The 24,515-nt window shown below is 42.4% G+C and overlaps 1 protein-coding gene across 10 annotated transcripts in view; it reads right to left on the bottom strand.

The window, feature by feature from the left end:
• SLC6A6 (solute carrier family 6 member 6) overlaps positions 1-24,515 on the bottom strand; it is an 87,249-nt gene that overhangs the window by 13,357 nt on the left and 49,377 nt on the right. For all 10 annotated transcript variants that reach the window (XM_027640534.1, XM_027640532.1, XM_027640529.1 and 7 more), the window contains 5 exons: positions 13,468-13,707; positions 12,766-12,900; positions 10,660-10,894; positions 4,719-4,851; positions 1,220-1,354 (listed from right to left, as the gene is read on the bottom strand). In XM_027640534.1, coding sequence (XP_027496335.1) covers positions 1,220-1,354; positions 4,719-4,851; positions 10,660-10,894; positions 12,766-12,900; positions 13,468-13,696 — 867 coding nt within the window. In that variant the 5' untranslated portion in view covers positions 13,697-13,707. The remainder of the gene's footprint in view (positions 1-1,219; positions 1,355-4,718; positions 4,852-10,659; positions 10,895-12,765; positions 12,901-13,467; positions 13,708-24,515) is intronic.

The raw sequence follows: 24,515 nt of genomic DNA, 5'->3' as shown, positions 1-24,515 counted from the left end.
TCCTCTGAATCCCATCTGTTCTCTTCTTTCTGATAATACAAATCTGCAAACACCAGTAGAAACCACCCAGGAGTCTGAGTAAGTGAGAGTGAAGACTGAGGACCATTACCTTCTCCCTCCCACCACTGCTTTCCAGCACCTTGCTGACTAGTGTCTCCTTGGAGTGATGTTTTTGCTAGACTGTGGGCGGGGGCCTGTCAGCTTACATCAATCTCTTCTCCATTATCAGCTAATACTCTGGTTAGGGCTAACAGTAGATCATAAAAGTGATAGAGTCCCATAAAAGAAGATTAATTCCTAAAATACAACGTCTCCTGTGAAAAGGGTGTCTTGTAAAAGAGGGTAAGACTAGAGAATGCACCTAATTTTCACAGTGTTTCTTTTCATTACACTTTTTCTACTTCAGTTATTTAACTATCACCGGAGTTCTATTTTTACCAATTACTCAACAGAAAGAAATAGCAAAGACAGATGTTATTTCCTATCACTGCGACCAACATTTTGTTATTTTCAAAGATCCCTTGTTTTTGGTTTTTTGGAGGGGGGTATTGCTTTTTTTTTTTCATTTTCTCTACTGGCTGAAACGATGCTGGTCTGCTCAAGGGTCCCACACTTGCACTCAGTCAGCACAGACAGGAATTTCTATCTATACAGTAAGAGTAAGCCTGGCTCCCACTAGCAAGGGGTAAGCAAATGGTAGTTCCTGTGCCTCAGAAAGCATTTTCTTCACCTTTCCATGTGTTTTCATTCTTCTATAATTCCATCCACCTCTCTCCCAATCTCCTCCAATTGAGCAGTGGGAGGTAAGTGACACTGGTACTCACAGTTGTCGCTTGTTGTTCCATCTGTGAAGTTCATGTGTCTCTCCTTTGAAACTAAAGGCTATCCTCATTAAAAAAAATGCATCTCCCTTACCTTACCAACAAGAAAGCTGAGATTGTATAACGGGACAGAGTCTACAGCCTCAGAGTCCTTTGACACAAAAAAAATACACACGCATACACACACATACATACACATGGAAAGATGCATTAACACATTTAACAGTGACCTTCTCAAGCAGATCTCTGGAAAATATAACCCAGCATTAGTGTTCATGCTATATTTGGACCTCTAAAGACCATGGAAAAAAGTCTATTGCCATTACATCACCACCATCACCCTCCACCATCCCCCTTTTCACAGGAAATTGTCCCGCTCTCTGCTCCTGGTTCTGTACCTGTGGGTCAGCTAACCGTGAGATATCAGGGTAAAGATAAAACTTGATGCCTTCTGCAGCTCCAGGCAGGGTCACGCCACGGATGAGTAGAACAAGGAGCATGATGAATGGGAACGTGGCAGTGATGTACACTACCTGGAAATAAAAAAAAAGAAAAAAACCCCGAAAGTATGTTTAGCCTGGGGCAGCCAAAGCTACACCTCCAAAACCAAGAGAGCTCTAATGAGGAAAATTCAAAGCCCCCTCATATCTAAAAAGGACCCAACCTGAGTTTCTGTATATACTTTTAATGTTTTTTACCACTTTACTGCCTTAGGCCTAAAGACAACGCATGAATAACTCCAGAGCCCCCCAGACAGTGATCATGTCACTCAGGCAGAGGACAAGCAGGATTTTATACAACTCATGACTTTTGTTCAAATTCTGCCTTTGCCCTGTTTGTCCTCCTCACATGACAAGTGCACCTCTGCCAGGGAAGTGGTTTCCTCACTGAGAGTGCCTGAAACATTACCTCATTCTTTATTGGAACTTTAAAACTTACAAATCGTAATCTGTTTCGCAAGCTCTGCTGCTACCTCTGACCTTGCTGTGTGGCCCCACTACTGCTCCTACTGGCAACTTCACCAGAGATTAAGGTAATTTAGTCCATGCTCCCATGTCTCCCTTCCCATCATCTTGAACACAAGAGGCCCTTCAGGTTGGCATCAGCCTCAACAGCAGTAATTTCCAGTCCCATAACTTCATCTTGCCCTTGCTGCCTATTCAGCAACATCATTATTGGAAACTAAGGCTCTATTCATCCAGTTTGAGAATATGTCTTCATTATCTTTAACCTCTATTCCCACTCTCTTTGAATAACAGCCTACTTCTTCTCTTCTTGTTATCTCCTCATTTATTTGATGAAAGAGCCCTTTGCTTTCATCTCCAGCACGAGGGTTAATTGAGCTTGCATTTGGACAGTTCTATCTTTAGACCCACACTTTTTGACCTCTAACATTTTGCTTTCTTTGCTCATCAGTGCTTTCTCTCATTTTTTATATAACCACTGTGTTATAGTCAGGAATCACTACTGTCCAAGAAAGGACATTTTTCTTGGAGTCAAGATGATTCCCCCAGGTAATTACAGTTTGCTGCCACGAGTTAGAATGCATTTTTGTTTTCCAGAATTTGCTTAACTACTGCAAAGCTCCCGAGATGTTCCATTTTTCTTCTTAAGTGTGTCCTCTGAGAATAACAAGGGGAACTCAAAGCCTGCATTGCCATAATAATTCACAGAGCTGGACTGATTTCATAGAATGAAAGGAAATCTTTTCATACATGTCCTTTTTAATTCTATCCCTGAATTTTCTGTATATTTTCCACTGACAAATGATATGCATTACACATTAGCCTAGTTTCACCAAAAACAGAAGATAAAAAGGGATTTCTGCACTTTCTGATTTTTTCTAACATAAATCAGGCCTATGAAAAGTCCAAGTTTTCTTCCAAAAATATATGCCTTGACATATTTTCAGGAACTGAGTAAACAACACTCACGGAGAGGTCTTTGCATTATGGGTAGAGATTCTCTCGCAATGCCGCAGGAATTTTTAAGATCAAGCACTTTATCCAAAGCATAAGCACAACTATTATTTTTCACCGTGATTTCATGTTTACTTGTCCAATCCTCTACTACAAGATTTAAAAACTACATCTTTCCCCCTGCCCTGCTCTCCAAAGAGCCATTAACACGCTGGAAAGCAGGGAAGTGCTATAAACAACCATCTACTAAAGTAAACTCGACTTCTCAAATAATTCAAGTCCTCCATTAGAATTTACAGTTTACTTTTGTTTGACCCCAAAGTTAATGGAGTCAACTAGAGACTTTCCAATGGTTTTGTTGGGTTTTGGCTCCACACTCGCACGAGCTCAGACGCCACGGAGAGTGGGGAGTGAATTCCTACCAACTGCCTTGTTTTAGAAAAGAGATCATTTTGCAGGATTTCCAGAGAACACAGATTTTTATATAACTGATTTTAACAGACCTTTTTTCAACCTGTTATCCTCACAGGGACTGGAAATAGTGTACCATAGGGAGCGTGGGATGTCTCTCTGTGCTACTGTAACCTTTACTGAGCAGACACCAGGCTTGCCAAAGGTGCTAAAGAAATGTGTGCTTCCACTTGGCTGCTGTGGGACATTTACTGCATTCACCTTTACTATAAAACTTACACAGTCACCTCATGGGTTCACATCAATCAGAGGGAACAGAGAAGTAACCGTTTTTTCCAACGTGTGCTTTAGAGGTGTGGAAGCTGTTTTTTGGGGCAAAGGTGGCAGGAATCCAGGGTAAGGCACTAGCCTTTTAAGGAGGCTTCAGGATAAAAATCACGGAAAGCAAGACAGGTACTACAGTAAAGCAAGAAGTTTAATTAACAGTGGAAGTGATAAGATCTGGTTTCCAATGGGGGGAGTTTTGTCTCCTGGTTGATTTTGCAGTACGCAACAAGCTAAAACTCTTAAACGAGGCTCTTTTTGCAGTTGGGGCACTTGCAATTTATCCTACTGACTTCTCTAGGAACTGGTAAAAGATAAATTCACACTGTGTCCTTTTTCTCAGGAAGGGCACTAATGGGGTCAACTCCCTTCCACCTAGCTGAGAAGAAACATGAGGGAACTTGGTATCTTGAGATCCCTCTCCCTCTGTCAGACTTATCTGAACACTGCCTTAAGCAACAGGTTTGAAAGCTAAGAATCACACAAACACAAAGGCTTCAAAAGCCTTACTCACGAAAATAGGTATAAAACCACTACTGAACGCAAGGGGCAATAACATCATGCTTCATGCTAAGTGACTGGCCAAGGTCTGCTGCAATTTGTTTCTTCAACTGGAGCGGGATGAGGTTCAGGAATGAGGTAACTGTTATCCTTTAAGGAAGACATGATTCTGAAGAGCACGCAATGGGACTAAAGCCACAAGCTATCCAGGATCTCTGTTAATGATGGTGCTTCTGAAGGAGTACCTAAGTTTAGTCTTCTGCGTCCACACACAGCTCTTCCATAAGCGAGTGGCATTTCAAAAATGTCATGCATCCAACAGCTTCCACTGACTTAGAACACCCCCACCACAGCTATGTTAACATCCCTCTCCCTGCACTGAGAATGAACTTGACTGGTGTGAGAACACAGACAGGCCAAGCAGCCTCCACCACAAGCCTAAGACCTTCTATGCTCATGGCATGCATCAGTGGGACACTTGTCCTGTGAGAGGCAAAGTGGTACTCAAACCACATTTGTATCTGCCTCTTGATGCCATTCCAGTAATGGCTACTTGACTCACAGGCATTTTGGGCACTAGTAATGACTTTCAGATTGAAAGTTGAATCTGAATTTCCCTCTTATTCAGTGCAAAAATACATATTTTTCCAGGAAATGGTGAATATCTTCAAGAACAGCATTACTTAGTATTCCTAACATCTGCTAACTGCAATGATTATAGAAAGGGTAAAAGAGCACTTACTTTCCCAGTGGATTTGACTCCTTTCCAAATGCAGAAGAAACATATCACCCAGACGAGGAGGAGACACAGTGCTAGATCCCACTTGATAATACCAATATCTTCAATTCCTGAGGACAAGCTCAGTACATTGCGCCTGAAAGGAAACAAAACAAGAGAGAGATGCAGGAGCTCAGCTGATGCAGACTCTGGTTGTGCTGGCTGAGAGCACAGGAGGGTGTGCAGGGCAGCCGATGCACAGGCAGATCTCTGACCTTGGAACACTGCTTGCTAAGTCAGTGTGGCTTATGTGAGAAAAGCTGTGCTTTGCAATCCTACATCTCCCCTATGCCTGTGGGACTCTTTTGTTCAATATATTCCACAATGTTTTAAAATTTAAACTCTTTTTAGCAGCCTTTGACCACCTCAATATGGGATAAGAAAGTATTTGCTTCCTTGATGGTCCAAGACCACCTCACCCATGTGTGTCGCAACACACCCTGGCCCTTAAGCCACCCAGCAGCAGCACACCATGTCTCCATCATGGACACTTGCAGCTGGCCTGTAGCCTCATGTTTCTCCTCCTTTTCAGTTCATTAGCAAGGCTGCCATGAGGAGGACAGGAAGAAGGGAACACTCACGCCCCGCAGCTTTGCAGGGTGAAGGCTGGAGCCATTACCTATTCTCCCCTTGGGGCCCCCCCACACAAACACTGCCCAGGCACCACGACCTGCCCTCAGCACCCACAACATGGGGTCTTGTTTAGCTACCACTAAATATTTGTGAAACTTTATTCCGTCACTTAGCTTAAATAAAAAGAAATTCCTAAGCTGTGTCTTAAGGGAACAACATCCAACCATCAAAATATTCTGGTCCTGAGGGGGAATATCCAGTTAGGTTTCTCTCTTCTGGAAATTGCCATGGTTTTTCATTAAATAGTGATTTAAAACTGTTTTTTTAAACTTGTTCTCACACACTGAACAGACATTGTTGTACTAACACTTGCTTCGTTTGTCAAATACATAAGAAAGAACAAACTGTCTTACTGTTCATTGAGCTAAAACTCCTTTGCAAATGAACCTTCCAAACTCTGAAGAATTTCTGCAAGGTGTTTTTCAGTCAAGGAGTAGTTTGACCTCAATTACAAGAAAAACGCTTTGCCCCAAGACTACAGAAGTGAACTTGCTACCTAAGAAATTGTTAATTTAGTTTTATTTTCAGGCAGCTAAAAAAATCAGGCACTTTCCTTCACCATAGTCACGGAGAGCAGAGCCCAGAACAGTCCAGGTGCTGCACCAGGGTCAGGCCCACACGTGTGGCGTGCACAGCTTTGCGTGTGGATCCAGTACAAGACAAACCACTGTGGTTTGGTTTTCCCCTGAATTAATTTTTTTTTTTTTGCTATTACCATGGAAATAATAGTAAATGAATTCGCCAATGGAAAATTTGAAATTAGTTTTTGGAAAAGCCCTGGATCAACCAGTTTAATGGGACTCAAACCCTCACCCATCTGTTTTTGCATCTCTGTTTGCCAAACTCACTTGGATTACCTGTGACTGTGTTCTCACACCAAATGCATTATTCTCTCTGAACGTATGTGTATTTTGTTATGGAAAAGGACTAATGGCACCAGACAGGGTAAGTCTGCCCTAATCAGCACAGCTATTCAACAGTTATGAGAAACCCCTTGGTAATGAATATTTGGCATAAAGTTGCAGTCCTGCTTCACCTGAACCTAAAGAAACAAAGGAAAAACCCGCTGTGCGTATACAAAAGAAGAAAATACATTTATAAGATGACAAAGTTCAGCTGCAATCTTCTGTGGCCTTTTTAAAAATAAATGGCAATTTTCCAATTGAAGTGGCAGTTCATATTAAAAAGGCAACCTATAGAGTTGGCTCTCAGGAAACTGCGAATAATTAACTGCAAATGCCTTTTGTAATAGGGAGCCCTACTAATGCATTCAGCTAAGACTTCTTTGCTTTTTATTAGGGAACTAAAAGCAAGTGGTCATTCTCTCCTAGACTTTGCTCCAGCAATTCTTTCAAGATTTTTTGGAGGGCACCCCAGTGGGTTACTGAGAGCCAGATATCTAACTTTTCTATGGTGAGGCAGCAAGCACCCTAAGTGATGTGCTGGCTTTCTCTGTCCAGGGTAATCCTATCTCACAAAGACCAACTACCCCAAGGAATTCGCTCGGAATTACCAGAGGAGCCTCAGCATTAAAAGTGTTCCATGAGTTCTAAGACAATGTATTTTCGCAGAAGGAGAACTCAACCTGGTTTTGTGATACCCTGTAAATTCAAGCTCAGGAAGGAGCACGAGTTGGGCTGGGCTGATACCTCTTCCGTTTTGTTATATAACCCACTGCTGCTGAGATTCAGCCAAGCCCACTCAACTGCCTTCACACCATTTGTGCACAGAGTTGTTACTAATTCTAATTTATAGTCCTGATGCTGTCATTAACTGTCACTCATATGTAATCAATGGGACAACAGGCTGGGGCTGAGTTTGTTGTAAACATGAGCTCTTGACCCTTGTCCATACACTAATATGCTCTACTGGTGTGCAATATGGAAACGTAACAGGAGCTGTAACTGGCTCTAGAATATAAACAAAAACAAAATGAAGAGAGTTATGCAACCCTTGAAGGATATTTCAGCTCATTAATCAAGTGAATGCAGACAGGACCTTTCGAACCATGAAAGGTGAAGCACTCTTTCACATTGGATGGACAAGAATAATTAACCCTGAAGTAGTTGTAGAGAAGACTATTAAAAGGAGAATATGAAACAACTTTTAAAACTCTCAAGTTTGCCCTCAAAGGCAGAGACAGCTGCTCTAGATTTTGTTTAGTTTTTTGTGTTGCTCCTTTTAAGATTACATGCTGTTAGCATGTGATGGGCTTTCTTGGGATTTGGACGAATAAAGTCTGCTGATTACCAAATATTTATAAACACTTGGCCAGCACCAGACAATCAGAGGTTTTGTTCAACTATAATTACCCCATTACACTTATCCCTTATGTATTAATATGTGTGTAAGCCCTTAAGGTTTTGGACTTTAAAATAAAATCTTCAGAAATAAACCTGAAGCATGTGATACCAAGAGGTAAGTCTCCTAATATAAAGCCTGATTTGCTTAACCCCCTTTTATTGCTGCTCAAGCAAGCATGTGATTTGCACAGAACATTAATTTGAACGAACTGAAATGTCAGGTTGTACGATACATCCAGCCAGGTTGAGAAGTTCACAACATGAAGAGGTTAATGCATCAATGTGGTCAATTACATCCTGGCAGCATTAGTTTTACAAAGCAATACTGATGAGGACACTATATAAATGTCCCACAATAAAAATGGCATTAGGTTTCAGAAACCAAATACTCACAAACCCCTGAATTAAACTGAAATTAATTGTGCCACAAAGCAGATGGATATCTTCAGTTAAAGACTAATTATTTACCTGTCCTTTCGATGTGGGTAGCTGGCTGGTAGCCAGCATTGTCTATGATGGCAAGCTGAAAGTTCTTAAAATTATTTTTAATTTCAGAACTATAAAGAATAGTAGCATGGCTGGGAAAAAAATGGGGATATTAAATTCTTACACCATGTAAAAGCTATGCTACTTCGATTACAACAGCGCTGCGTGATCTCTGCCCTTACTTTAAGACACCAACAGTTATTTATGCAGAGAGAACAGCTATTTTTAATACTTCTCCAAGTGCCATGACTGCTGAAGGCAGCTCACTCTGTTAAGGACAGTTTTGCCCATGATGAAACAGTGAGTTATGGGCAGTATGTCTGTACTAGCAGGATTATGGAGCCAAACTCCTCCCTAGTGTGACTCCAGGGAAGAGTTCAGTTCACGATGTTTAAAATTGTTATTTGAGGATACAAGTTAAAGTGGCTGCAAAGTGCAAAGAGAGCACGAATCGCTGAGCAACCTTTGCTCCAGCTGTGCTACAGATACAGTGAGGGCACGATGGAGGAAAGGGAAGTGCTGTGAGCATCAAGGATTCGTCATCCAAATCAAAGTCAGGCACCGCCAACCTGACTACATCAGGCTGTGTACAGGAGGATTTTGTTCAGCTTGCAGAGGAGTTTTCCAAAAACAACCTCTCTAACAAGACTTTCTCTTAGAGGAAAGTTAACTAAAAGCTCCAGCTCCAACATGCTCCCATGTGGGGACATGGTTTCCCCAGCCCATGGATAGGCTGCCTTGCCATAACACCCTTCATTGCATACCCGCTGTGTTGTTACCCATGGAGAGTTCTGGTGTTCCTCTGGAGCCCTCACTCTTTTTTTTACAATCCCCTTCCCCACTCCCAGCCCTATTCCTTTCTGCTATGGTATCTTCAGTCTCCCGAAGTGAACATGGGGCCCCAGAGAGACAACTCAGCCTGCAAATCTGTGCATTCCACGAAAAGGAACTTTCAAAGTAGCAGGACAATCCTGTGGCCACTTCAGGAGGCTGCCAAGCTCGCAGCTGCCCCCAGGTACAAGAGAACCCGTCGGCAAAATTACTGCACAAAACTGATGATGAATGCAGTGCTTTGGATGTCCTGGGGGAGCAACTATTTCAGGGGCAATGCTGTGGATCTCTGCTTCCCCTGGAGGCCTTGAGGAGACCTTGGAACATCCTACCAAGCCAGCCAGTCATTTGGATTCAAGGTCTTCAGTCCCCCAAAGACATTGTGGGAGAGTCCAACAGAGTAGGAGTTGCTTCCTCTTCTACTGCAACTTGCCTCTAAGTTCCCCTAAAATACCCACAGGTACCATTTACCAAACATTTTCCAACTTTCTCCATATTTACAAGTGAGGAAGTCACCTGGGAAAAAAACTGTCCCTTAACATGGAAACACAGTTCTCACAATAAAAATGACTGCTCTTACAGCCTGAACCCCATCCCTCACACCAGCCACCAGTGCCTTTTGACAAACTGCTGATCCAAGATCCAATCTGCCCTTTGTATTTTGACTCTTGTGTTACAAATTTTAGCACAGTTCATAAGACTATTTTTTCTAAACCTAATGCATGCCAAATATCTTCAGCATGAACACCATTCCTGCTGGGGCTTTGGCTAATGCTTATTTTTAAAAATAGAGAAGTAGGTACAAGTTGATCAGGGACAAAACTGGACTTTAAACATGCTGAAAAAGCCAAGCTGGGCCAGAAACTAATTCTACTCTTAAGTAACTTAAGCCCCCTCCCTCCCCAAAAAAAATTATTGCTAAGGTATTTGTAGATCCTTTGGATTTAAGTTTCCCTACAGGTGTCTTCCTCTGCTGCTATGTTTTGACACTTATGTAAACACACAGACATTTGAGGTCGTGCCTGTTCAGAGATCACGTTATGCAATATGATTTAAAACTTGAAAAATAAAAGAGAAATGAGAATAAGAAGCTTAGGACTGATGAAATTCAGGCATCTGGCAAACCAGTCTCCTCAGAGACTGCAGAGAAAAACGATGTAATGAAGATGACCTGAGAAACCTGCAGTACAGGACAAACAACGTTCACCACCTCTGTCAGATTTATTACTGAGCTTAAAACCCTGTTGTATTATCAGACTGAGAAGTGTTATAGTTTCACAAAGTGTACTGCAAATGCTAACAGTTGGGGAAGAGGCAACCACAAAGGTGATGATTTGTCACTGTTTCCATAGTAACTTCTGCTATCAGGGCATCTGCAATGACTTATTTCTGTTCTCCTGCTGCACTCAGAGAATCCCAGCCAAGGAGGAAACAAGTTTTCTTCCAAACCAGAAGCTGCACTGAGCTTTTAGGGCTCCCTGTATGCTCTAGGATGAAGACAGTTACACATCGAACACCTCCCTCCACCACTCCCAGACTTAAATTCAGAGCAATTTTCCTATCTAACACTCCCCATTAGGCTTCCATAAAATCTCAGGCCCTGGCATGCCACCAAAGCTCGCCAAAGACACCACAAAGAGGGGGGTACTTACTCCCAAAACTCTGTGACAGGAGAGGTGAAGTTAGTGGCATTCAGTGATATCCAAAGTGTTTTGTTCTTCCTGAGAGTGTCTTCCACACAGGTCGGTGTGTTCCACTTCTGGTGGCAGTGGGCCCATGGCAGGACGCTCTGGAAGGACTGGAACAGGTAGTAGAGTCCCCAGGCCAGGATCACAATGTAATACACGTTCAGAAGGGACACAATCACTATGGAAGCATAACCAATTCCTGGCAAGACGGAGAGAGAAAAGAAAAACATGCAGACGTGGACAGCTGCTTCTTCCCAAGGAACCCTGTGATCTTGTGGAGCTGCTGCTATTCCCACTGCATCACAGACTTGTATCCTGCTCTACCATACTCCTGATGGAAACTCAACTCAATCACATGTAAGCACTGACCCGGCACCATCTCTGTTACTCAGGGATGAGTTTCTGGCCATGTTTTGCTGACACTGAAGGGAGGTCTGCAGGATGTCTACCCAATGTAACACTAAACCAGCTATTTCAAGTTCTAGTAGAAGGAATTCAAGGCATCATGCTTTGCTCATCTGGGATTTACAACATCTCACTTAGGTACCTACGTGGGCAACCTTATTCTTGTCACACTGTCCCCCAAACAGCTTCCTTGGCAGCAGCTCAGCTGGGCAGCCCCTGCACCACTCAGTTACCTACTGGGTAGGCTGGGCTCAGTCTGTGTGCAAACCCCCCCCCCCAAAACAAAGACAGTCCTTGAATGAGTTAACAAGGAAAATATTGAAGGAATCAATGGGAAAGCCGTTGTTTCTGCCCCAATTTCACTTGTGTAAAGGAAGCATTGTATTTGTGGCTCTTAACTGGATCAATCTCTGCTTACAAAGTTTGCCACTTAGAGGTAAAAAAAAAAAGGATTTCCTTAAAAAACTTAGAGCAGCCTCTTACAAGAACCTATGAGGTTCCCTTTCACATCATTCTGACAGCTATTTCAGCACTTGGGATACCTGCCTCCTAGTTTACAGTTTAAAACCTTGTGGTAGCAGGAGTCTTTACCACCAGAGATTATTTTTATGCCAGGTGGAAACAAGCAAAGCAAGTGCTATTTATTCTGTAGATTTGCATTTCCTTCAGGATATATAGCTAGTCACATTAGCTACACTTTCTCTTTATGGATGCCTGGGAGATTGCTATTTAAATAAGGAACATTCCTTCCTCTTAAAAAAAAAAAAAAGGCTTCATAACAGTGGGAGGAGGAGGAATAAAATTAAGCTAAAGAAGCACAATTACATCAGCTTCAGCAGTGTTCTGACTACTAGGTGGGAGTGTGAGCCCTAGAGAAAACCTCCACTTCTGCCTGGGGTGAAATAAGGGGAGAGAGATGCCTGGAACAGCAACAGTGGCAGAACTAGAGACACACCAGTGCCCACTCTTTCCAAATGGGATTTGAACAGTGCCACATGTTTAGTGTAGTTACTCCAAAGGATTCTGCCTGTGCTGTCCGACTGCAAAGGGCAATCTGCACATAAGATAGGCATCCTTGCTCATTTTTCTAATCTGTCTTTCATTTTTCATTCTAGTTTACTTCCAGAGCAGCCTCTGTATTGTTCCCATGAGTGGTGAGTCAGGCAAAGGCCCTTCGGTAACAACACTCCTGTTTGCCAGGAGCTGCTCAGTTATGACTAAAGTCCTTTTCCAAAAGTGCTGTCCAGGTTTTGGCTGTATCAGTAGCACAGTGATGATGTCAATGATCAGCTTTCATATGGCAGGGGGATTTTGATTTCCAGATCAAAATAACATTTCAAAGACGGTTTCATTAATGCCATCCAGCTTTCCAAGGCAACACTTTCTCTGACACCTGTAAACAAAATGTGCAATTGCCTTTAAAAGGCATAATATGCAATTTCTTTCTTGCTAACTGGCAGTTCTGCCAGTTAACAACATGATAGCGTCAAAATCAATATCTCACTTTGTCCTTCAGACTCTCTGACTTCTACCTTTCCAGGAACCAATATCATACCCTAAATTACAAGAGCAAATAGCTGAATTAATGGACATGAGGGGAATGGTGTAGTTACATACGGTCTACAGAGGTTCTTTAAGCAGCAAAGCACAACGAGATGTACTAACCAGTGAAAATAGGGCAGATCTTTTCCCAGCATGTAATTCCACCTTCAGAGGTATACTGTCCTAGCACCACCTCCAGGAAAAACACAGGAAGACCTCCCCCAAACAGGAAAATGAAATAAGGTATAAGAAATGCACCTGTTGAGAAAATACAATAGCACAAAGTTGAGATGAAGTGAGTGAACTTACACAAGGTCATCTAAAAAGTGGGAGCAGGCATATATAAACAAAGAAACATACTTGATACTTTAATATCATTATACAATAATTTTATTCTGGGGTATTTTTGCTCATATTCTCTGCAAAAAGAATGGGTATATGTTGGGAAGGGCATTTTCTTACCTCTTTAAAGTGAAAATCTGCAATAACAATGGCAGATTGTTAGGCACCAAACAGTTTCACGTGGCTCAGAATGTTCTTATTCTGAAATCCCCTGGTCTGAATTGATAGCCTATCTTTTGGTTAAAACTCAGACTCAATTGTAGCAGAAAAGGTTCATTAGTACAACATTTTAAATTGCTGTTGTTTTTCCCTAATGAAGTTTTAATAAAAACTATCAAGTAATAAAACAATCTCTCCTGAAGACTGGTGAGGAAGGCAGAAACCAGGTGTATGAATATTCTTACTAAAAACTGGATGAAGGCACTGAAAAACAGTAAGCACAAGGCAGACAGATTGATTCCTGAGAAGGAAATAAATACTCACCTCCGCCATTTTTGTAGCAGAGATACGGAAACCGCCAGACATTGCCTAAACCAATAAATCCACCTGCCACAGACAGCAGGAAGTCAATCTTGCTCGCCCACTTCTCCCGCTGGGGTGGCTTCCCTTCTGCCTCATCCTCAGGCCGTGTCCCCGGGCTCTTGCCGGGGGAAGGTTTGAGGATGTCCTTGTGGAAATCTTTCAAGCACTGAAGCTTTTCCTTTGTTGCCATATTTCTGCTTTCTACACAGAAAAAGAAGAAAAAAAAAAGGGGGGGTGGTGGTTTATTAAACAGTCTTTTCCAGCAGAGCTCTCTTAACACTGTGAGAACTGTTTAGACAAACTCATTAAAAAAAACCCCAGTGCTGTTTATTAAGCTGATGTAGGAAAATACATCTGATGCCTTCACTGACCAGGAGAGACCCCTGAACTCTGGGGTCACCTCTTTGCTGCCAATGAAGCACAGAGGACAGCAAAGCTTTGACGCCACTTGCTGCTGCAGGGAAAAGGTGTCCCAACACTGTCTACTGTGGAAGCATCAGCACAAAGAATTACTGAGCAAGTGTCTCATGCTACTTCCATGACCAAAGTAAGGCACAAATCACTGCATCTGATTCCTTCTCAAACATTTACATAAAATACTGCAGAACAGTAAATCTCACCTTTCCAGATAAAACCCATTCTTCTATTTCCCAATAACCCAAGCAGTCCTGTATCATTTATTGCCTGCCATTTCCATTCCCTGAAGTATTATAAAGCTTTCAGAAAACTATACATTCATAAAAACTGGAATGGAAAGTCATTTGTTCTAATAATCCTGCAGGAACTGAAGGAATCTTTTCAGTTTATTCCACTTTCATAACTGCACTGTTTTCCCTTGACATCAATAAAGGGACAAAAACAAGCCTTTATATTCAATTACTGGGTTACACACACCTATGCAACTGAATAGTTTGCCAAGGATGATGGCTCCTTAGTTAATTAAAAAGTCAGTGGCATGAGTCATACCAAATCATAGCTGGATTTATAATTTATATATGTAATTTATGATCAAAATAACAGAAAGAATTATTCTAACAAGTGCCCTTTTACGCAGGATTTTCTCATGAAAACAATTTAGGAATAACTTGTAGCTTTTATGTTAACTCAGATCTCAGGCATATGAGGCCAATTCATTCCCCACATAACTCAAGTGACATTATCTGGATCTGACCAGTTACTTTTGCATAGTGTTTTATACTGAAATTTTCACCAGAACCAAGCAAACCAGCAAGTTTATTCCAGACCACAACCATTCCCTGCTTGTACATGTCATTAGGAGTGAACAGTCATAAAAAAATTGTGCTACAGATTATCCTGTTTGATAGCTGCAAGGTCCCTCGTACCTGCGTGCTGGTTTTGATCTCTAACCTGATTTAGCTTGTGGCGGTGACCTGAAGCTTGAGCTGACATTAGCTCTGCAGGAAGTTTTTAATCCAGACATGATTCTGAGATAGATATGCATCATGGTGCTTGTAAATCTTTCCATCCACCACGGAAAGTTTCAGAAGGCTACACTGTCACAACCCACGGCAGCTCGATACTCGCCCCACTGGCATATTGGTGGCCTTTGCAAAGGAGGCAAATTGCCTATCAGGCCATGATCTATAAAGGGACTTTAATCTCCACAATGTTAATCATTATGACTTTCTACTGGTTTTTAAACAAGGCCACTGGTGAGTGCACAGAGGTGACACGAGCATTGCAATACCTCGTGGTCAACAGCAGAGAGAGCTCACAGGAGGAGAAAGTGAATCCCAGGGAGATGGACCATCACTACCCACTGCAGGGTGATGAGGGCAGGACACATACTCCTCTAAAATATCTCCTGTTGGTCACTGTTAAAGACATGGTATGAGATAAAGTAGTGCAGTAACTGAATAAAAATGGTAGGGCCAGGTCTATAACAGCCTTTAGTTGCTTTTGGGACTTAATTCACAATAGCTAACTTGAGTTGTAGTATCATGAATGGAGATTAATGCAGGTGGCTCTGAGAGGGATTCACAGCAGCCTTAACCTCCCCAAGACATCTGCATCTCACTCCAAGCCCCACACAGGCACCACCCTGCATAATCCCCTGGAGTCATCTCTTGAGGGAGGAAAAAAAAAGGGTATGCAACTGCTTTTCTTCAAAGAGGTACCTACAAGGTGGCTGATGTCCTGCTCTCACTGTAACAGCTACCAGGCATGGAGAAAGCACAATTCCACTTCCTTTTGCTATTTGTGCTGTTTGAATCCCTATGTTTCATCTTGCATGTCATAACCATCAGGCAACAGGCTATTCTGAGCTGAGGAATGGAGGGCATTCGGACCATCTCATGGAAGCTGTTCTTCATGGGGGTTGTTGAAACACTCATCAACAGGAGAAGAAAGTGTGTAAAAGAGAGAGTGTCACACACCTAGTGTTTAGTGTATACTCTTGTTTTACAGACAACTTCTTGGTGAACTGCTGGGACAGCCCTAAACCTGCTTAACAGGGCACAGAGACATATAGATTCATAGATCTCTGTGGGATTAGGATTGAAATAAGAGCTTAACTGCTCCCCATGGGGACTGATACTGGAAATACTCCGAAAGAGAACACTGGGAACACAGGCTCCCCTTATGTCAAAAAAACCTAAGGGGACCTACAGCATTAGCCACCTCAAAGATTAAAAACTCTTCAGGATTGCAGTTTTTTGCAATCTACTTTTATCTTGTGACACAGAGTTCTTTATTTTTCTGCCAGCTCTAATCCTCTTCCCTGCAGATTTACTTTGACCCAGGTGTTAGTTCTACCCAGAGTCTGCAAGGCTGACCAGTCGATTGCATTCTGTAAACCCTGACTCTCCCTGGGACAAAGTGATTGCCCTGTGGTTTGTCCCAATTACCTGCACACAAAGAGTGAAATGCTGCCTTTCCAGACTCCTTCTTTGTAACTGAGTGGAACTACATTTAAAAAAAGGGATTTGTAATTTGTCTCAAGATACCCCAAATTAATGGTTGTGCTTGAAAATCCCCATTAAGTGAGCAATCAGTTTCACCTTAGCTGGAGTGTGAAGATGGATCATGATCTTTCCCTTAGCCCAAGAGCACAAACCCTCAAGGTTACGGTTGCTTTCTGGGGTGGCTGTTTCACCTTACGGGTGCCAGGAGATGGACCACCACAACTATGGTGGAAGTCACCAGCTCTCAATAGTGGGGCACAGTACAATATCCAATGCCTGCACAAAATTAGTAACAGCCCAGTTTACTGTGTTTAGACTTGCTAAAATCCCAATTGTGTTTTGAGGGCCGGCAGTTGTGGCTGGCAGGCACGTACCGTCCACCAGTACCACAGGGACTGTCGCTAAGCGGCCACCTGGGACTGCGGTCCCAGCCCATGTCACGTTCAAGGGATGTCGGATTTATCCCCCTTTGCTGCCAACCATTGGTGTCCACCCAGCCATTCCCAATTACAGGAACTGTCTACAAAGGCTGCAAGGGTGGGGGGTACAGGCGATTCTCCTTGGTGAAGAAAAGCCAAGAAAATCAAGTTTGTTTAGTGAAAGGCATTGTCTTTTTCCTTAATGGGGTTGGAGTTTCATTTCCTTTAGTTATGTCCCACTGGGTGAGGTTAAAATGGCTCTTGAAGGAAATAGTCTGACAGAGATGCTGAAACAATATGTTGTCACCGCCCAGGTCAGAACCAGAGAATAATAGGTTATTTTTACTGTATCACTTAGTGTGGATGGTATCCGAGATCTAAGTCCATCAGATTACCCCAAGGAAATATATTGTAAAAAAATGCTCTTACAACCAGAGAGTCCAAAAGGAGTGATGCAAGTCTGAGGCATATGTTTGCCTCCCAGAGACACACGTCTGCCTTCCAGGAGCCACATCTGCCTGTGAGAGTACCCCCTCCAGGAAGCTTCAGATGGCCCCAGGAAGCTCTGGCTTCATCTGATGAACTTAATATGGATAAACAGAAAGCAGCAGTCAAGTCTGCTATTTACAGTGTGCCAGGCTGAGCACAACCACACTGCAAGAGCCTGATCTGAAAGCAAGAGGAGAAAGGATCCAGACTGGGCCAGGCACAGAATCTGCTCTCACGTACACTGGTACAAACCCACGTTAACAGAGGATGGAGTTACCGATTGTCAAACTGATGCTGGTAAAATATGGACAAAACACAACAAGGGAGTGTGCATGGGCGCTGTGCTTCTCAAGTATCTGCTCACCTGTGCCGCCAGGAGCACCTCAAGGGTGCCTCTCCTTCTGCAGCAGAATCTGTGAGTGTCCCTTGCTCAAATTTCCTTAGGTGAAATACCCTGTGCTAACCCAAGCCCTTCTGCCACCCCCTATGACTGACCAGTCCTTGGTGCACAGCTGAAAATACCAAAAGACCAGCCATAAGTGGAGAGTTTTCACAGCCAACTCGGCTTGGGCCATCCCCTGGGCTGCAGAAATCAGATCTTCACACGTACAGCCTACATCTCAAATAACCCATATCCTTTAAAAAAATACTGGCATTGAAATGTAATCCTTCATAACATGCAAAAAAAAGAGGAGTAGGGGAAGGAGGAGGCACTGGACAGAGGAGTCAGACGGTGAGCGATGCAGGTGGGGAAAGGCACCAGCATGGCCAGGACCTGCTGGTTGTCAGAACAGACACAACTCACATTACTACTGAACCACTGATTTTTTTTGAGAGACAACCTGCAGATTACACATCTGAAAATACACTGTGATCAGTTTCTGCTTTGGGATTACAGTAATGATCAGCTCCAAGCTTCTTACAGCCGGAGACAAGCGACCAACGCATGTCAAAACCTTCCAGGAAGAGCCTTGAGGATAAATCCATCATGGATGCTACCTCATTTAATACTCTCTAAAAACTGAGTCTTCCAAACAGTGGTTTTCCAAATGTTGATGGAAATGGGAAAATCAAAGTGTGCCTGTACACACAGATATACATGTGTAAATATTTAGGCATGGTAAAACGCATGCTCTATCTTGCATCTGAACATCAGAAACCACAGCAAAGCAGACACTTCTCTTTTGGTCAATTCATATGAACTTTGTCCAAAGATTCAACATACTGAAGTGGTGACTAGCATGCTAACTGAACATTTTTTTTTCTAGCTTCTTCTGTTAGAAAACTAAAAGCACAATACATATCCAGAGTATCTCTGACCTTGATGGGAATGCTGCCTGAGGAATGTCTGTATGGCTGTCCTGTATGGACTATTTTTGCAGTGTGATATGTATCACCACTACTTTTGCTTGCAAGGAACCTTCTCTACTAGAGTTCAGCCTGTGCAGACTGTATGTCTTGAGCTTCTCAGTGCTCTTTCCTACTCTTCTGCCTCAATGACTTTTGAGAGACATCAGTTTATCACATTATAATTAATTTTTCTAACCCTGCTTAAGTTCACTGCCTCTTTAGATATTATCATCTCTCTTATTTTTCTGTCATTTTTTGTTTTGTATCTTGCAAAGTGAAGTCAACCTCCCTTTAAAAACTGAACTTTTCTAGATCTGCCAATCTACTCGTGGATTGGTTCTTTTTCAAATTATTATTATTTTACATTCATATTCATGAATATTTCAAAATTAGCTGCCCTGATTGCTGGATCAGAGCTGCTCTTCAAATAAACAGCTTTCACTCTCATTGAGAGCAATGGAAAAGCTGCTATTGATTTCAACAGTAGTAGTATCAGGTCCCAAATAAAACTGCATTTATTATGTTTGGCTCATTTCCTAGGATTACTTGGAACTTTGAAAGCTGTAATTCTTGATGTTGACAGCTCTCCCTCCCTCCTGGAGCAGTGTGGTTAAGCCAATCGATACATGATTAAAATAAACAGCCCCTTGATCAAACTTATGGCTTTAGTGCAAGTCTTTCTGCTCTGCAGGAGAAAAAGCCTTTATGTTTGGCAGCCCTCAAGGCCACACCAGTACCCAAAGAGCACCTGACTTCACTTATTGTCCTTAACTCACATCCAAGTCCATTCTGCTTCATTGAACAAGATACCTACATTCTCTGAAAATAATATGGCTTCCTTTACTGCACACACTGCCTCTCTTCTTCTTGAAAGTGCCTCTAAAATTTCCCTGAATTACAGCTCACTGTTCTGTTTTTAATGGACTCCTCTTTTTCTGATTACGTTTGCCTGAGTACAGGTGGTTATTTAAACATCTATCCATTTTTGCTTTCTTCTTTCTCAGTTTTCCCTTCAACTTTCTTCATCTCTCCTTCTCGCTCCTTCATCATTTCCTTTTCTTTCACTATGATGCTTTTTTTAGTCTTCTAAGATTGACTGGAAAATCTGCTATTGAAAATTTTCTAAGAGTAAAATGCACTTCTTTATAACACTGGAGTCTACTCTGAAAGGAAAGCCCAGGGCTTAATGCAATTTCTTTTTCATCAGTTGTGGTCTGGACAAAAGATATCTCTTTTTCCTACATGCTTTTTTCTTGCTGGTGTTTCCATTCATGCCCTTCAAATAGGCACCATGTCACAGCACTGAGCTGTTATAAAATCCTGCATCTTTGCTCAGATTTCAGCAGCAGAAAATCTGCAGTCACGTAATACTCTAGATGCTCATTTTGTTCCACTTATTTATGTCAAAGAACAAAGCAGTTAGAACTAAACCCAGAATAGGAGGAAATTAAAAACTCCTTTCCCGTTGTGTGGGGTGGAAAGGAGGAAAATTAATACCCACAAACTCCAATGCATTTCAGAGGGAACATGACCCTGTCCTTAAACAGAGGTTGAAGCAAAAATAATGCTTCCCAGCCTCAGGGATTGAGCCTGATTCCCAGGGAGATGGCTCAGGGCAGCCCTGGCCCCCACAGTGGTCAGTGAGGAAGAGTATGAGAGGCAGTGAAGTAGGGGACTGGCACACTGAGTCACATCAGTTGCAACTGTCCTTCTGAAATCATTGTGGGCACAGCGTCTCCTGTATCCCAGTGAGAAACCAAGTGACCTGCCCTGGAGAGTCATGATCCTCCTGCTCTGTCCCCTCCTCAAAGAAGAACGCCCAGGGGCGACTCTTGCTAAGACAACCACAGGGAAGGAGAGCATAAAAGCAAGGGTTGGTAGAGGCAGAAAGAATGAAGGGAAACTGCTCGTCCTTTGTACACTGTATCGGTAATTATGTGGAGGAGAACAACCAGTTAAAACTTGGTTTTGTTCACGTGAAGCCAACTGCTGACCTAATTTAATGCCTCTGGGTGTGCCAGCTCACAGCCTCCTGACTGTCAATAGCCTGGAAAGAAGCACCCGCCCCCCGCTGCCGTCCCTGCCTGCTCCCTCTGCTCCACCAGCTCTCATGGTGTGAAAGTGGAAAAACATTAATTTACTGGGTGACACCGCCTCTTGAGGCCTTTGTCCTTACGACAGGGCCCTTAACAAAATGCAGGAGTATATCCACGTGGTGTGGCTTTCCAAGCAAGACGGGTATTGTCGAAGAAGATTCAACGAGCTGTGCACATCCTCGGCTCTTCAACCACCTTATACCCTGCAGTTACACCTTTTGACCAAAGGAACAAGCACTGTCATATTTTTTTTCAATTCTGAAGGTCTGCTCTTGAGTGGATTGCAATTCTCCAGTAAGTCTTAGTGTCAATTAAATTAGTTCTATTGCCACAAATAAACCACACCAAAATCAATGAGACGTCCTTCATCCTGGTATAAAAAAAGGCAAAAACCTTAAAGCTCACAAAGCTTATGAACTTGACCAGTCAGTGGTGAGCACTGTGCCTATTGAATTTTTTGCATGTGATTAATGGCGTATTGATCCTGTGTGACACTTCTGCAAGGCACTTACAACACGTGATAATGTCAGACAGCAACCTCTGCAAGCTACGATAACCGAGCTGTGCCTCAGCGCAGGAAACAGAAACAATAAAGTAGCCATTTACTAAAGCAAATGTGCAATAAGATGTATGAATTCACTATTTCATAGTAATTTTTTCTGGGGGAATAAATCATTTCACCCTTGCACGGGGGTTTTTTTTCAGCTAATTCCAAATTCGGCCTTAAATTCACTGAGTTTACCAATGTTAATGTTCAGGGCTTTCTAGCAATTGAAGATTACTGTACTTTTTCAGTATGTTTTCTAAGTAAAAAATAGATATATGTAAAGGATAACATGTTTTTGGAAAAACAAGTAGAGTCTTCCATAGCTAGTAAGGGCTTTGATCAGCTGTTGCTTTATCTGCCTAGACCATCTCCACACAAAGCTGGAGTTGTGTTTTTATTGCCTCTATCCATTCAACTTAATAACTGAGGACAGACTTCTATCTCACCTGTGGCAGCTGTTTAAACATGTCACCCAGTAACTTATTCCTACAAATCTAGATCCCTGCACCACCGGTGCAAGAGAACAATCCTTTCTTCTTCTTTGTTCCCGTGCCCCATGTGCATAACACCTCATTTTTATTTTTTTTCTAGAATAGAGTAATGGAAGGAAGAGTTGTGCAACACGGCACCGTGGGTGGAAAACAGCCAGCTGACCTGTACCAGGAAAACAGCTATTACACGCACGCGATCTGCGGCGTTAGTCCCATTACAGGGCTATAAAACCTGAGCCAGTTACAAAGCCCTGAGGGCTGGATCAGGAGCACTAAAACTTAATGGCAAGAGCAAGCTACTTTTGATTTTAGCCTTGACTTCTCCTCCACACTGGCAGTAAATATCAGCAAAAATCTGATTCAGTGACGGAAATGAGCTGTAATCTTTTAAGATGTGGAGACACAACCCTTGCTGCTGAACCAGGGGTACTCAGGTGACTGGGGTGCTCGGCCAGGCCTTCAGTCACCAAAGATTTCCTAAGCACCCTGAGGTTTAATTTACTGTTGTTGTTTTCTTTCCATCAAGTAAAAAAAAAAAAAAAAGGAACAGAAACTTTCAGCATATGAAGTTTCACACAGGAAATGAAATTGAAACCACTGATACAGCAGCGCGGAACAGCGCGAGGGGGCTCTGCAGAGGATATGCTAAAAGAAGAAGTGGCAAAGCTGGTGAACAAGCTCACTGAGAGCCCAGCTTTGCAAAACAGGTTGGTGAACTGTAGACTTTCACACACACAAAAAAGGCGAAGCTCTGTAGACACTATGATATTTATTTGCTTTCATGCAGCTGGTGCCAGGTGCTGGCTTGCACGGCTGGACAATGGCATGTTTTGTTTAATCCCAGAACAGCCTTGGCTCAGTCTCCAGCTGCAGTTCTGTCCTCTCAGCTTCCATGGCTGTCCAGAGCCACTCACCATGCTCCTGGAGGGCATTTGAGAAGGAATACTGCTATGACCTACAGGGCTCTCAATGGGCATTATTTGATCAAAATCACAATTTTTTGATCACTACTCATCTGCTTTGAAGTTCTGAGTTGGAAGTAAAACCTTTGGCATTGACCACTAAACCAATATGCTTTTAAATATCATGTGATTCACACTGGTTCCCAACCAGAGGTGTATTTTCAGTTCACTTTTGCCAGGGCCTCTAACATCAGCTTTCACAGACCAAGAGCTGTGCTCGTTTTTATGTCAAGAGATATGAAAACCAAAGAGTACCAGAACAAATACTTCACTTTTCCAAGGAAACTAACATACAAACCACTTCTGCATACCACAGTCTGCAAAGTGCAGAGCACACACCAAGCACGAACAAAGCCCTGAGCCCACACTCTACTTGGACAAAAGCCCCACAGAATTCACCCTGGAATTGCTGCCTCTAAAGGGAATTCTGTAAGAGCAAAGGCTGACTCCAATACAAGAAACAAGCATCTGCAGTCCCACCTTTATACCAGGGTCAATCCCACTGGCTACAGGTACTTGTTTTCTCTGTTGGCTTTTGCAGGTAAGCTTCCCCAAATACAGCATGACAATACAGGAACAGCCTGAGTACTTTTCTCCATCGCTTATCTTTTCAAACAAATGCCAGCTGATTGTTTCACTGCAGGTTGCTTTTATAGCCCTAGCTTGATTACTGTAAACTCACCTTACTCCTGTTACCAGCTCAAAGCTGAACAGTTGAGGATTTCTCTTAGTGCAATTTCACCTCAGTGAACATGCTTACATTAGATACCAACGTGGCACATTAACCTTTAATATCTAAAGCTGTTTTCATCATGAGTACAATTGTCTTTCATTATTTGCTAATTAGGGACAGGTGGTAAACTGTTTGCAGTTCCACTGTAAACGATGGGCACCTGACAAACAGCTGAGACAGCAACAAAAACAATTCATATGTAAACTAAAGGTAGAAAGTGAGAGACTTCCTTTCGTTTACTTCGCTGAATTTTGCTAAGTGACTACAAAAGCTACATGAACTTGTGGTAGTTTTGCAGGAGAAACCTCGGGGATTCAAAGTCTGATGTATTGCTTTCAATTCCTCATGTGATTACTATCTTCCTATTAAATTTGACTTGCAATCTATAGCTTGTATACTGCATAGAGTGGAGAAGAGGGGACCTTCAACCCTATTAAGCAACAGCATCTTCCATTCTACATTTCCTCTACATGGCACAACACCTTTTTCACATTTGAAAGAGCAGTCCTCTACATCACCTATGGAGGATCTGTATGAGGAGAGAGTATTGATTTGGTTACAGAAAAGGGAGGGCAGCAATGAAAGCAAGTCTGTCCTGTTAAATCTCAATTTTAGAATCTTGCCTTGCATAAAAAGGGATAACAAAGGCTTTTGGTTGGTCATGTTTAAGTCTTTCCACAATCCACTATGGTAGCCCCATTTGTAAACTTTACTTTTGATAGAGCCTGATGGAAAATAAGGTGTTTGCATAAGCAATATACTTCTTGCTGATAAAGGAGAAATACCAAGAAAAAGCACCTTATCTTGTCAGACTTGGAAGAGCAACCCTATGAAATTATTCTCATATTTCTTTTTCCTAGCAAGGGAATTTTGGTTTTTTTTTTCCTCCTAGAAAAGCTAGATAATTGCTGAAAATTCCCTAAGCTGACGTGGTGAATCTGAGTGCAATTTTGCTTGCTTTCATCACAGTTAAAATAACACTATTCTGACAAAGGGTG

Source organism: Corapipo altera, unplaced genomic scaffold (assembly GCF_003945725.1).
Source record: "Corapipo altera isolate COAL_440 unplaced genomic scaffold, ASM394572v1 55, whole genome shotgun sequence".
In the NCBI taxonomy this organism is placed as follows: Eukaryota; Metazoa; Chordata; class Aves; order Passeriformes; family Pipridae; genus Corapipo; species Corapipo altera.
The sequence above is the reverse complement of the archived record's forward strand: the minus strand, read 5'-3'. Positions and strand labels throughout refer to the sequence as shown.